This window comes from Puma concolor, chromosome E3, assembly GCF_028749965.1.
Source record: "Puma concolor isolate L17-30 chromosome E3, mPumCon1.1.hap2, whole genome shotgun sequence".
In the NCBI taxonomy this organism is placed as follows: Eukaryota; Metazoa; Chordata; class Mammalia; order Carnivora; family Felidae; genus Puma; species Puma concolor.
Genome location: NC_141682.1, coordinates 38,979,507 through 38,992,719, shown reverse-complemented (window position 1 = coordinate 38,992,719; position 13,213 = coordinate 38,979,507). Strand labels below are relative to the sequence as shown.

Here is a 13,213-nt window from a genome sequence, read left to right as displayed (position 1 = left end):
CAGAGCTGAGAGAGGGAGCATGTTTTATGACTTAAATTATGTTTGGGGATCATTCGAGCTGTCTATAAGGACTATGTACAAATATTATCTGTGAACAGTTTGTTGAAAAGTACATTTTCACTTAAAACAAGCATTCCCTCTTGAAAATCCTGAGATGTAGGGCAGAGTCAGTTGCGTCCCATCCATTCCTACTTGGCAGAGGACAGGTGAGTTAAAAAATAAGTAGCTGGGTGAAGAGATGAACAGGTGGGGCATGGAGGATTTTTGGTGAAATTTCACATTTAGTGAAAGTCCTTTTTGATTTTGTAACGACAGACCCGTGTCATACATTTGTTCGGTCCCTTAGGAAATACACCACCAAGGGTGGACCCTAAAGTGAAAGACGAGCTTTGGGGGACTCTGATGTGTCCATGTGGGTTCATCCTTGATAAAAAATGGACGTCCCGGGGACAGATGCTGACCCTGGTGGGGGCTGTGCATGTGTGGGGGCAGGGGGAGATCCTGATACCTCCCTCTCAATTTTATAAATGTGTAAAACCATCGTAAAGAATAAAGCCCAGTTTAAAAGAAGAGGTAACGTGAATGAAAACCGCTGACCATTGCCCTCCTTTACTTTCAAAGTGGAGGATCACTTTGGTAATTAACCAAAGATGACAGGCTGCCCTCTGACTTCTTTAGTACATCATGGAGCTGACGTTTAATCAGGCTGCCAAGGGGGTCAACAAGGAGTTCACCGTGAACATCACTGACACCTGCGAGCGGTGTGACGGCAAGGGGAACGAGCCTGGCACCAAGATGCAGAACTGCCATTACTGCGGCGGCTCCGGCATGGTGAGAGTGTGGCAGAGCCCCCCACCCCCCCGCTGCCTGGGATTCCCCCCGCCTCTGGCCTCCCCACACCCCTTGCCGGCTCTTTTTCTGTGCTCCTGTGGATAGCCGTGGAGAGTTATCTGGCAGTGCTTGGTGCTTTTGAGTGTCCGTGACTAGGTGGGACTGTTTTATCTAGATCTTTCTTTTCCCAAGAGTACTCTGTCTTGGTCAGTGATCCTGTGCTGTCTTCCCTGAAAATACACTTCCCTGAAAATTTTGGTAATTTGAAACCGTTGCTGGGGGGCGGGGGGTTTAAATTTTGCTTGAAGTGTAATCATTTTTTTCTTTTGGTAAGTTTTTATATAATACAAACATATAGAACAGTATAAAGAGCCACTCCCTTATTCCTTACCCAGATTCACCAGTTGTTAACATTCTGTCCCATTTGCACTGTCATATCTGTTGTGTATTTTCAAGGAACAAGAATGTTCTTTTATGCAACCACAACACAGTTGTCACTATCAGGAAATTTAATGTTGCTAGAATACCATTTTCTGTACTCATTCTCACGTGTTCACTTGTCCTTACAATGTCCTTTTTTTCCTGATCCAGGATCCATGCTGGGATTTTGCATAGTGTTTGGTTGTCATATCTTTTGTCTCCTTTAATCTGGGAACGGTTTCTCGGCCTTTCTTTTTCTTTATGACCTTGACATTTTTTAGGATTACAGGCCAGCTGTTTTGTAGAATGCCCTTTATTTGGGGTTCATCTGATATTTTCTCATGACCAGATTCAGATCACACATTTTTGGTGAAACGCCACAGAGGGGTAGTGCCCTTGACAGTGGATCACGTCAGGAGTCGTGAGGTGTCAGTTTGTCCCATTAGTGATGACGTGACATTGGATCATGAGTAGTTAGTTAAGATAGTGCCTACCAGGTTTCTTCACTGTAAAGTTAATTTTCCCTTTGAGATTAATGAGGAAGTTGTGGTGAGGCACATACTGACTCCTGAACTCCAGATCACCGCGTTGATTGTAGGAGACTGAAAAATGGGGTGTACTGCCTCTCTATAAGCGTTCCTGAAACCTCTGGGAGCTGAGCAGTTACCTTTTAAAGAGAGTAGTGCCCCTCTGATTACAACAGCCATTGCTGAGAAAACAAAAGAGAAACCTGACCACCCAGAGCAGCTAGTCTGGTCCCTCAGGCCACTACTGCCCTGTTCTCACTGTACCTGAGGGCCATGTGGGAAGAAAGAGGGGGGCTGGGTCCTCCCTATCTTCCCCCGGCCCCCACCACTGGTGCCCCAGGAGTAAGGAGGCAGGCAGCCCCTGTTGCTGGCGTGGTCCTGCTCATTTTGCACCCCCCCCCCGAGTGTCCTCTCCCCCATCCTCCCTGCGCACCCCCATCCTTCAGGGGCCTCTTGGCCCCCAGCCCTTCCCACAGCTGGCGGGGCCTTGTGGTCTGTGGCCACTACCCCCAGCTCCTCACTGGGTAGAAAGTGGTTACTTTTTTTGTTTAACCTAACTTCTTTGCACTGTTTGTTTGTTCATTTTGTTTTGTTTTTTTTTTAGAAAGCGGGAAAGGGGGAGAGAGGGCGGGAGAGTGCGTGCACGAGTGGGCAGATGGACAGAGGGAGAGAGAGAATCCCAAGCAGGCTCCATACTCAGCACAGAGCCCAACAAGGGCTCCATAGGACGACCCTGGGATCATGACCTGAGCCAAAATCAAGTCAGATATTCACTTGACTGAGCCACCTAGGCGTCCCCCTGCCTGTTTTGTAAATTATTGAAAAGTACTTGTTCTAACACAACAGTCAGAGGAATACATAAAGAAAATGTCAGTAATCGCCCCTTGCCTGGACTCCCAAGTTCATAACTTGAGGTGTTCTTTCCACAACGCAGTCTCTGTCTCCATACAAAAAATTTCTTTTTAAAGCAAAAACTTTCTAATGAGAGTATATTACACATACTCTTTGTTGTGCAACTTGCTTTGGTCTTTGATGGATCATGCCCATTCCTCCAGGCCGATACATGCAGATCTCATTTTCCAACTTAATACTTAGGTTTCAGTGCTACAGGAAAACCCTCTACACATATGGCCTTCCATCTGATGCCTCTACTTTCTGTGACACAGACCTCCAAAGGTGGAATTGCTGGGACAAATAATCCTTACATTTAAAATGTCTCTAATTTAAAATTTATCATGTTTAAAAATGTACGTGTTTATATTTGCACACGGTACAGAATTCTGAAGGAAAAACGAAAGTCCAGTGAAAAGTTAAGTGTTCCTCCCCAAGCCCCACCCCCTAATTGTTCCAGGCATCCTCCTTAGAGGCACAGCTCTAGTGACCTTCTTGTGTATCCTGCTTTAGACGGACACGCACATTTCAAGCCGTCTGTATGGAGGTTCCAGTAACCCAAGGTAGCACTCTGTACATGGTGCTGCAGCGTTTGCTTTGGTTTTTACAACTCTGATCTCAGAAAGCATTTCTCACCCATGTGCAGTGTTCTGTTAACGTGGTTACACCATGATTTTTCAGGCAGCTCACTCCTGGTGGCCACCCAGGCTGCAAGGGACGTACGCTGTTGCACGAGTGTGGTCTGTAGGGCACAGCCCCACAGATGCACACACAGTTCTCATAGCTGCCAGAGTGTTTTCCACAAGTCTGTGACTGCATCATCTTGCATGACGTCTGCATCCTTTGGGAGAAAGGTCTGGGTCCCTGTGTTCTTAGGCAGTATGTTTTAGTGCGTGTTCACACAGAACACTAGTCTTTGATGAAACATTTCTCTGTCATGCATTGTGTTCCCGGAGGCTTGGCCATTAGAGTTTACCTGTGTACTTAAGGGTTCCATCTTTTCCGTCTCTTTATCAGGAAACCATAAATACAGGCCCCTTTGTGATGCGCTCCACGTGTCGGAGGTGTGGTGGCCGAGGCTCCATCATCACGACTCCCTGCGTCATATGCAGAGGAGCCGGACAGGCCAAGCAGAAGAAGAAAGTGGTGATCCCTGTGCCTGCCGGTGGGTCCTGGGCTCCTCCACGTACCGGGGCTGGGACAGCTGGGGCCTTTGTTTCCCTGTGATTGGGCTGTTGTAAAAGCTGTGGTGAAGGATCTGGAGCCCGGATTGGAGGGGGAACTGGAATCTCCTTGCGTTTTCCTCTCTGTACTAGTTGTCCTTAAAATCTACCCTTGCATGCCGCGTGGGCAGAAGGTACCTGACACACCCGCTCTACTCCCCTGTGGAGCTCCTCTACCTTCGTTCAACGAGGCCAGCATTGTCACTGTGGCCAGCCCTGTCTGCACCATTACCCCTTCCTCCTAGCCCCCAGGGGCCGCCTGTGACTGCTCTCGCCACCTGGGTCTTGTTCCCAGGATGGACTTTCTGCAGGGCAGTCTGATCATGTCACTTGTCCTGAAGCCTGTGCAGTGACTCCTGGGGTGAGGAATGCTACCTGTCTCCGCCCCTTCTGGCCTCTGCAGCCTCTCCTCTTGTTGCCTGCCTTGTGGCCTTCCTGATGTTCATGCCAGCTCTTCGAATGGGCCATAATGCCTCTAGACAGAGCCTTGCCATATGTCACTCCCTGTGTCTGAAGCTCACTTTCCACCTTCTTTTCTCAGTGGGTTAACTCTTCTCCCAGAGCTGCTAGCTTGAGTGTTGCCTCCCTAGAGCAGCTTCTGGAACTCTCCCTGTTCCTTAGATGTCCTTTGTCCTTTGTCTTTGCTTCTACGAACACATTTCTGTTTGTAATGATGCACTTGTTAGTGTTGTTATTTGGGCGATAGCTGTCTCCCCTACTAAATTCTAAACTCACCGACATGCTACACAGACCTGGTAGGAGCAGGTGTCCAGGGAACTTGTATAAACGAATAGAAGGCGCTCTTGTTTGGGTATCACTTGCTGTACTTGCTCCTTTGAGAAGTTACACCCATTGGAGGTACTGTGGATAGTTGTGTTGTTCCTCGTTAATAGGAACGGGTAAGGAAGTCAGTGGTTTGTAAATGGATTTAGGGCAGGAAACTCCATGGGAGGTCCCCAAATAAATGTTCCCTTTTGAACTTTTGTTCTTACAGGAGTCGAAGATGGCCAGACGGTGCGGATGCCTGTCGGAAAAAGAGAAATTTTCATCACATTCAGGGTGGGTGCTCTGCTCGCACAGCTTCTTGGGCCCTTGCCCTCTTGCAGGGAGGTGGGCGCTCATGGGGGCATGTCTAAGGGAAACAGTGGCCACCTCGGTGGTGTTATGAAACATGTATCACGTCAAGCCTTTGTGCTATGTTTGGACAGAACAGTTTCCTCAAGATTTTTTTAAGTTGGAAAACATAGGACACATAAAAATATAGAATGCATCTCTTTGTGATTTTTTTAAAAATTTACTTGTTTTCAGAGAGACAGAGACCACACAAGTGGGAGAGGGTCAGAGAGACAGGGAGAGAGAATCCCAAGCAGGCTTTGCACTGCCAGCACAGGGCGCCTGATGCGGGGCTTGATCCCACGAAGCCATGAGATCATGACCTGAGCCGAAACCAAGAGTTGGTTGCTCAACTGACTGAGCCACTCAGACCCCCCCCTCCTTGTGATTTTGAATTTATGTATCAAATTGTTCGTGGGGGTGGTAAGGGCCAAAGGTGCAGTTTTTCCTACTGTGTGCAGAGACAGACCTGGTGTCTGAGACAGGAGATGGTAAAGGAGAAACAGTTCTTGTCCCCACATTTCTGCCGGGTGCCCCAGGAAAGCCATGTGAGCGCAGCAGGGGAAAGCACAGGCTGTGTGCAAGATACCCTCACTCATAATAGCAAGACACTGACGACAGTCTGCTGCCCTCGGATAAGAGAGTCAATGAGAGAACCGTGCTGTGGCCAGAGTGCCTCAGAGCAGCCACGGGAAGAAACCAGAGCCATACGTTCAGCACAACTGAGACTTCTCAGTTACTTTGAGGGAAAGAAAGCAGATTGCGAGTGGATGCAGGGAGGGAGACTGTCTATAAACACTTTTAAAGCACGTGAGAGGGTGCTACATATTATTTGGGGACACATACATATGTGGGAATGAGAACTGCGACATTCAGCATGGGGCCATTCTGGAGGGGGAGGAGCCAGGGGCTTCACTGCATCGTGATGTTTTATTACCTCCACTGGGTTGTGGGCGTTCTGTGTGTGTGATGTAATTTACTTTGCCTGTTCAAAAAATTTTTTCTTAGTGTTTTATTTATTTTTGAGAGAGAGACAGAATACCAGTGGGGGAGGGGCAGAAAGAGGATGTGTCCATGATGAGACACAGAATCCCAGGCAGGCTCCAGGCTCTAGGCTCTGAGCTGTCAGCACAGAGCCCGACACGGGTCTCGAACCCACGAACTGCAAGATCATGACCTGAGCTAAAGTCTGACGCTTAACCTACTGAGCCATCTAGGCGCCCCTACTTTTCCTGTTCATGCGTGTGTGAAATATTTTGTAATTTAAAACACAGATAAAAATACTGTAAAGCGTGAAGTGCTAGACTAGGAATCAAAGACAAAGGCAGCCAGCTGTCAGCCAGGCTCTCCAGTGGGCTTGGTGGGGGTTTCAGACCCTGCTCCCACCTGATAATAGACAAGAACAGAGAGAGGGGAAATCACTGCAAGGCAAGAAGTGTCTTTGAGGCCCCAAAAGTAGTGCTTGTGCATCAGAATCATTCTACTGCTGTCTGTCTGTCTTGAAGGTGGTTTGTACCAGATGACTGTTTGGAAAATAAACTGTGCCTTTGTAGATGTACTAATCTCTGTTTCCTTATACCTGCCAGTAGAGTAAGCTTTTTTTTTTTTTTTTTTTAAATGTTTAATAAGCCAATTTTACTTTTTTTATTTGCCCATTGGGACGGCTTGATCTGAGACCGACACTCTTGTGTCGCTATGTAGAAATGAATCTGACCTGTAACTCCCGGAGCCTGGGGTCATGTTCTGCTTTGGCGAAAGTACATCCTCTCCCTTGATACTGTGCTCTTCAGCAAAGAAGCAGCGTATCGCATGCCGGACCCTGTGCCCAGGCTGCTGAGATGGGCTGTTGTCCAGTCTCGAGAAGGACTTCTGCACGCATAACCACATCTCTCCTGCTTGGACCGTAGGTGCAGAAAAGCCCCGTGTTCCGGAGGGACGGTGCAGACATCCACTCCGACCTCTTTATTTCCATAGCTCAGGCTCTTCTTGGGGGGACAGCCAGAGCGCAAGGCCTGTACGAGACAATTAACGTGACGGTAAGAGGCCGAGAACGTGTTTGCCACTCTTGTCCTTCGTTGCTATTTTTTTTTTTTTTTCCCTCTGTGAACCGGCTGAGAAGTGGCTAGAACCTGTGGCCGAGCAGCCTGTTGGAGACTCAGTGATGGGGTCTGGGGGAAGTAGAGGAATATTAGGCCATTCCTTGGGTGTGAATCACAGACTGTAGACCCTGATGAAGGAATCACCAGTGAAGGCAGGTCCTGGGTCACATCCACGCCTCTGCTGGCACCAGGGAGCAGCCCCAGCACTGTGACCCTGTGTTGGCTTTGCCCCCTCCCAGGTCACACTCTCTGTGCTCCCTCACTCCTGCTGTGGGCTCAGCTTCCCGAACTGTCTGCCCCCACATGCTTGTTTTGGGCTCTGCTCCGGGTGGACCCCGGTTTAGCCAGCTTCCATGTGGATGTCTGGAAACCTGAATGGGAGTTCTTTCCAAGGAGTGAGTCTTAGTGTAGCGAAATGTTTCCATTTGAGCAACTGTAGACCAAGGAAAATCACAGATTTCTTTGCTTTATAGATTCCCCCTGGGATTCAGACAGACCAGAAGATTCGGATGAGTGGGAAAGGTATCCCCCGGATTAACAGCTACGGCTATGGAGATCACTACATTCACATCAAGATAAGAGTTCCAAAGTGCGTGCCCACGTAACCATGGTGAGGTCCGCCCAATCTCTGCATTTTCCCCACCCAGCAGGACCCGGTTTTGAGGGCTTTTTACCTGCCAGGCCTTATGCCGAGCCAGACCGCCCAGCCCGTTGTGGGTCCGCTGCCATAAGCACTGAGGCTTGTGCCAGTTATTTCTACCTTACAGTCAGACGTGTCCTGCCCAGGTTCTCCATCTGCAAAGTGGGCATAATAAGGCCACCCTCATTAGTTGCTGGAAAATTGAATAATACCTAAGGAACACTTAGCTATAGCTGCTGTTGTTGGTTTTATCATTACTGCTCTCAGGGCACTGGGGGTCTCTTGGGAGACACAAATCTGTAACTGGATCATAGCACATGACGTCTCCGTTCTTTGGGAGAAAGGTTTGAGTTGAGTGCTGTGGCATCCAGGATAGGCATGGCTCACCCTATTGGGGAGGGTGAGCGAAATTTCTGGCACTACTTTTTTTTTAATTAAAAGTTTTTTTTATTTTGAGAGAGAGAGAGAATGAGCAGGGGAGTGGCAGAGAGAAGGGGACAGAGGATCTGAAGTAGGCTCACGCAGACAGCAGAGAGCCCAACGTGGGGCTCAAACCCATGAACCATGAGATTATGACGGATTAAGCGGAAGTCAGACGCTTAATCTACTGAACCACCTAGGTGCCCCCTGGTGCTCCTTTTAATTAGTTAACTTTCTACATACGACACTTATAAGAGCCCCTCCCCCCCTCAACTTAAGGTATTTTAGGAGATTTTTGTTTTTTGTTTTTTGTTTTTTTATCACGGTGCTTGGGTAGCTCAGTCGGTTAACCATCCAACTCTTGATTTTGACTCACGTCATGATCTCACAGTTCATGAGATCAAGGTCCTCGTCGGGGCTGTCTCTTTCCCCCTCTCTCTGTTCTTTTGTACATGCATGCACATGTGTGCTCTCTCTCAAACTAAATAAAGAATTAAACATTTTTATTATCAAAGTATAATCGACTTACAGTGTTATATTAGTTTTAGGTGTACAACATAAAGATTCAACAGTTTGATATGTTATGCAGTGCTCACCATGATCAGTGTAATTCAGGTTTTCTTTATTGAAGCTTTGAGGGGGTGGCTCTTAGGTTCAGGGTGTGTGCCTCTGACTTATTGTGTCCCCACATTTTCCACATGCTTACGTGGAAACCGGCCCAGCCCGTCATTTAAAGGGCTGCCCAGAGGAAACACTCAATTTGTTTGCTCCACAGGAGACTCACAAGCCGGCAGCAGAGCCTGATCCTGAGCTACGCCGAGGACGAGACCGACGTGGAGGGGACGGTGAATGGTGTCACCAATACAAGCACGGGTAAGGTGGCAACACGTGGAAGGCCTCTCAGTCCTTGGAGGGTGCATGGTTCAGAAACACGTTGGGGTCTGCCCTTGCGGGGAGCATGACAGAGGGGTGCTGGGAGCCAGGAACAGCCTCCTGCCGGCCACTCTAACTTGCCCCGTGTGTGCAGAGGTCAGAGAGTGTCAGCTCGCCTCCTGCCGGAGGGCAGCTGTGTGTCTGTGAGAGCTGTTCTGAGTTCTATCCGTGGTTCTGCCGCTCGCCCTGTGACCTTGGGCACATCCCCACATGAGATTCCTTGTAACAGCTTAAGGAGGAGACAGATTGGAAGGCTTTATGCAATCCTGACCCAGAACGCCTCCCTAAGATTTCAGAGTGTCTTGTAAGTGACAGCCACCAAACCCGTAAAAAAGCCAGTCGACTGAGCGCAAACCTGCCTGTGCACAGCAGGTCTAACTTTGAGTTCGTCCGGCAGCGAACAAATGCTGCGTTTACCCTGAGCTCGGATGTCAGGCTGTATCTATAGAGTGTTTTTAAATACTAGCTATTTGATACCAAAATGCTGGCAGGCACAGGCTGTGGTGATGGCCGCCTCTGTTGCAGCGCCTCTTCCCGTGGGAGGTGGGGGCCCTGCGGAGGAGATGATGGTCCTCCGCTGGTGGGGACTCGGCCTGGGATGGGGCGAGCTGCGTGGTGAACTGGCCTCAGCTGCACAGGTGTTCCCCCCTTATATCATTCTGCTTGTGTGGGTCCTGGATGCCCCTCCCTTGTCCTCAGAGCCTGAATGGCACTAGGGAGTGTGTGGTCACTCGGGGCAGGCGGTGGATGTCCCCCGTGTCCTCAGAGCCTGAATGGCACTGGAGAGTGTGTGGTCCCTCAGAGCAGGTGATGGCAGCCAGGGGTGGGTTTCCAGGGAGGGAGGGCTGGTCTTGGAGCCTAGGGCTGGAGGTCCCAGCAGCAACTGCCTTTGCATGGACTTGCTGGGCTTCTGTGGAGTCCAGGGGGCCAAGTTGTCTGTGACAAAGCAGCCACCACAAAGCCTGTCGGGAGCCTGACCAAACATGGAAAGGTTTGGTACCTGGATTTCTTACACTCTTGTTACAGCCCTTGTACTGAAAAGTGGAAATAGCCGTTCCATGTAATTGTAGTTGTGCTTCCTGAATTGCAAATGTTCCCAGTCACTTGGCCGGGGAGATTTTCCTCCTCTCCCAACCACGGGAGAACTTGAGGTCGGCCCTGTGAGTCGTGACGTGGGCCTTGTTCACTAGATTAGAACATTGGTGTTTTTGTTAAACTCTTTTCTGGTAGTTTAACTTGAGAGTTGATCATACAGTCAGCTTATGAGTATCCTTTGAACCCTCGTGACTTCTGTGGTTCCTTGTCCTCATAGCTAGTTCCCCGCCCTCATTCAGCCTGGATTTATTGGGAACCTCTGGTGTGCCAGACACTTTGTCACTTCTTCCTTTTAAATTTTTATTGACATAATTTTGTTGAGCATAGTTTAACTTTGATGCATGAATTGAGCACATTTCTGAAAAGTTGTTGTAAAGTGACGTAGTATGCCAAATTATTTTTTCCCTACTCACTTTCATTGTCATTTCAGAGCTGTGTTCTCGTGGGAAATTTGGCTCCCAGACGTAATTTTTTTTTTAATGTTTATTTATGAGAGAGAGAGAGAGAGGCCGAGTGTAGGTGGGGGAGGAGCAGAGAGAGGAGGAGACACAGAATCTGGAGCAGGCTCTAGGCTCTAAGCTGTCAGCACAGAGCCCAACTCACAAACTGCAAGATCTCGAAGTCACAAACTGCAAGATCATGACCTGAGCCGAAGTCAGACACTTAACCCACTGAGCCGCCCAGGGGCCCTGGACATAATTTTTTAATTTTTTTTTTTTTTTTTCAACGTTTTTTATTTATTTTTGGGACAGAGAGAGACAGAGCATGAACGGGGGAGGGGCAGAGAGAGAGGGAGACACAGAATCGGAAACAGGCTCCAGGCTCTGAGCCGTCAGCCCAGAGCCCGACGCGGGGCTCGAACTCACGGACCGTGAGATCGTGACCTGGCTGAAGTCGGACGCTCAACCGACTGCGCCACCCAGGCGCCCCTGGACATAATTTTTTAAATAGCATTTAAGAATCTTAGAATTGGCTTCAAAGAATACTGTCCAGACATGGTTAAATTTCATTATACTGTGAAGACAGTTATTTCTGCAATCTGCGTGTGAAAATACGACAGTACTTATAATTCTCATTTCCTGACAACCTCACTAACAGTGGGTCATATTTATTTAAGTAGAGTCTGAATTTCTTATTTCAAGCATTTAACAAAACTTAAACTGAAGTTATGTTAGAAACAGTTATGTTCAGGGGCGCCTGGGTGGCTCAGTCGGTTAAGCGGCCGACTTCAGCTCAGGTCATGATCTTGTGGTCCGTGAGTTCAAGCCCCGCGTCAGGCTCTGTGCTGACAGCTCGGAGCCTGGAGCCTGTTTCACATTCTGTGTGTCCCTCTCTCTCTGACCCTCCCCTGTTCATGCTCTGTCTCTCTCTGTCTCAAAAATAAATAAACGTTAAAAAAATTTTTTTTAAATAAAAAAAAAGAAACAGTTATGTTCAGGTATCATTGCTTCGTGGAATAAAGTGTTACTCAGATCACTTTTTTTTTTTTTTTTTTGAGACAGAGACAGACCATGAGCAGGGGAGGGGCAGACAGAGAGGGAGACACAGAATCTGAAGCAGGCTCCAGGCTCTGAGCTGTCAGCACAGAGCCCGATATGGGGCTCGAACTCACGGACCATGAGATCATGACCTGAGCCGAAGTCGGACGCTCACCGACTGAGCCACCCAGGAGCCCCTCAGATCACTTTTTTAGTAGCCTCCAAATACACGTGAGTTGGGGAGCCCTCAGAACCTGACAGGAGCTGTCAGGTACAAACTGATTTCTGGGCGTCTATACTTTCATTAGGGAAAAGGGCACCTGAAGGGCATTTGGAGTAGATATAATTACATAGGAAACCGACCCAAAAGGTTTGGGGGATTTAATATCCCTTGCTTATTTTTGGTCCCTAGTACAGCTGGTGAAAACCTTAACAGCTGACCCTTGCTTCTTCCCCATTCTGTGAATCAGAAAGTCCAGAAAGACACCGTGCACTCAGGGACTCTCAGTACTCAGGGCTGAGCATAGAAGACACAGGGAGTCGGCAAAATCTATTATTGCGAGACTGAGTTAGAGACAGTGTGGCTCAGGGTTTGTGCTTCTGGGTCCTCGTTAACTCTTGGTGACAGTACACATACATTTACCTGGAGATGTAGAAAGCAGTTCCAGAGCTCACTGTCTGGGAATCCCACCTGCCGTTTCTCCTCTCCGACAGAGTTGGCAGCGTTGACCTTCACACAGGGTGCTGGCAGGAGGAAGATGAAGGAAAAGACAAAATTTTAGTAGAACGAGAGGTACTTTGCTGGCTCAGCCTGTGTGTGTAGTCGGCTCAGGGAGTCAGGCTGTGTGTATAGACTTGCACCTCCACCTGCAGGGCGGCCCCGGTCCCCAGAAGTCAGGTCCTGGAGTCCTCTCGGTCTCTGTTTCTTCAAACATACGTTCCTTTAGCATTTGTTACGTGCTAAGAGATGACACACAGAGAGACAGAGTCCGTGCCGTCATCCAGCTTATAGATAACGGGAGAAGACAGCAAGCATTGAGCGCCAGATACGTGCTGAACCCTTCTCTTAAGAGAAGCTTGTGCCGATGGAAAAAACATTTTGGCCCAAAAAGGTGGCCCATATTCTTGGGATGATTGTTACTCTTCCCCTGGGATCACAGTATAAACAGCTATCAGGCAGCTCTAACTTGGAATCCCTGCCTAATGAGTTGGCGTGTTTCTTCTTTGAATCCCCCAACACTTTCCATGGCACCTGGCACCGGGCTGGTTCACAGGAAATGTTGACTGAGTTTATTTGAGTTCGTTTTTCTCATGTCGCTGGGAGATACTCTGAGAGATGGGAGTATAAGCTCTTCCCCAGGAGAGAAGAGACCTGTGGCCTCAGGCTGGACCTCTGTGTTGGGTGAGCAGCCCCTCTGGGTGTGGTCACCTTCTGAAGGTGTAGACTAGAGATGGTCATGTAGTGCCCATTCAGCTGGAGTGGGCATTTCCTCTTTATTCTAAAGGCACAAGTGACATGCTGGCTGTATTTAAAGAAGCTTTA

At 48.6% G+C, this 13,213-nt stretch overlaps 1 protein-coding gene across 2 annotated transcripts in view; it reads left to right on the top strand.

The window, feature by feature from the left end:
- Nucleotides 1-13,213, top strand: part of DNAJA3 (DnaJ heat shock protein family (Hsp40) member A3) — a 30,003-nt gene that overhangs the window by 12,302 nt on the left and 4,488 nt on the right. For both annotated transcript variants that reach the window (XM_086692203.1, XM_086692202.1), the window contains exons 5-10: nt 679-831; nt 3,687-3,834; nt 4,887-4,951; nt 6,913-7,041; nt 7,578-7,693; nt 8,940-9,037. In XM_086692203.1, the coding sequence (XP_086548329.1) occupies nt 679-831; nt 3,687-3,834; nt 4,887-4,951; nt 6,913-7,041; nt 7,578-7,693; nt 8,940-9,037 (709 nt within the window). The remainder of the gene's footprint in view (nt 1-678; nt 832-3,686; nt 3,835-4,886; nt 4,952-6,912; nt 7,042-7,577; nt 7,694-8,939; nt 9,038-13,213) is intronic.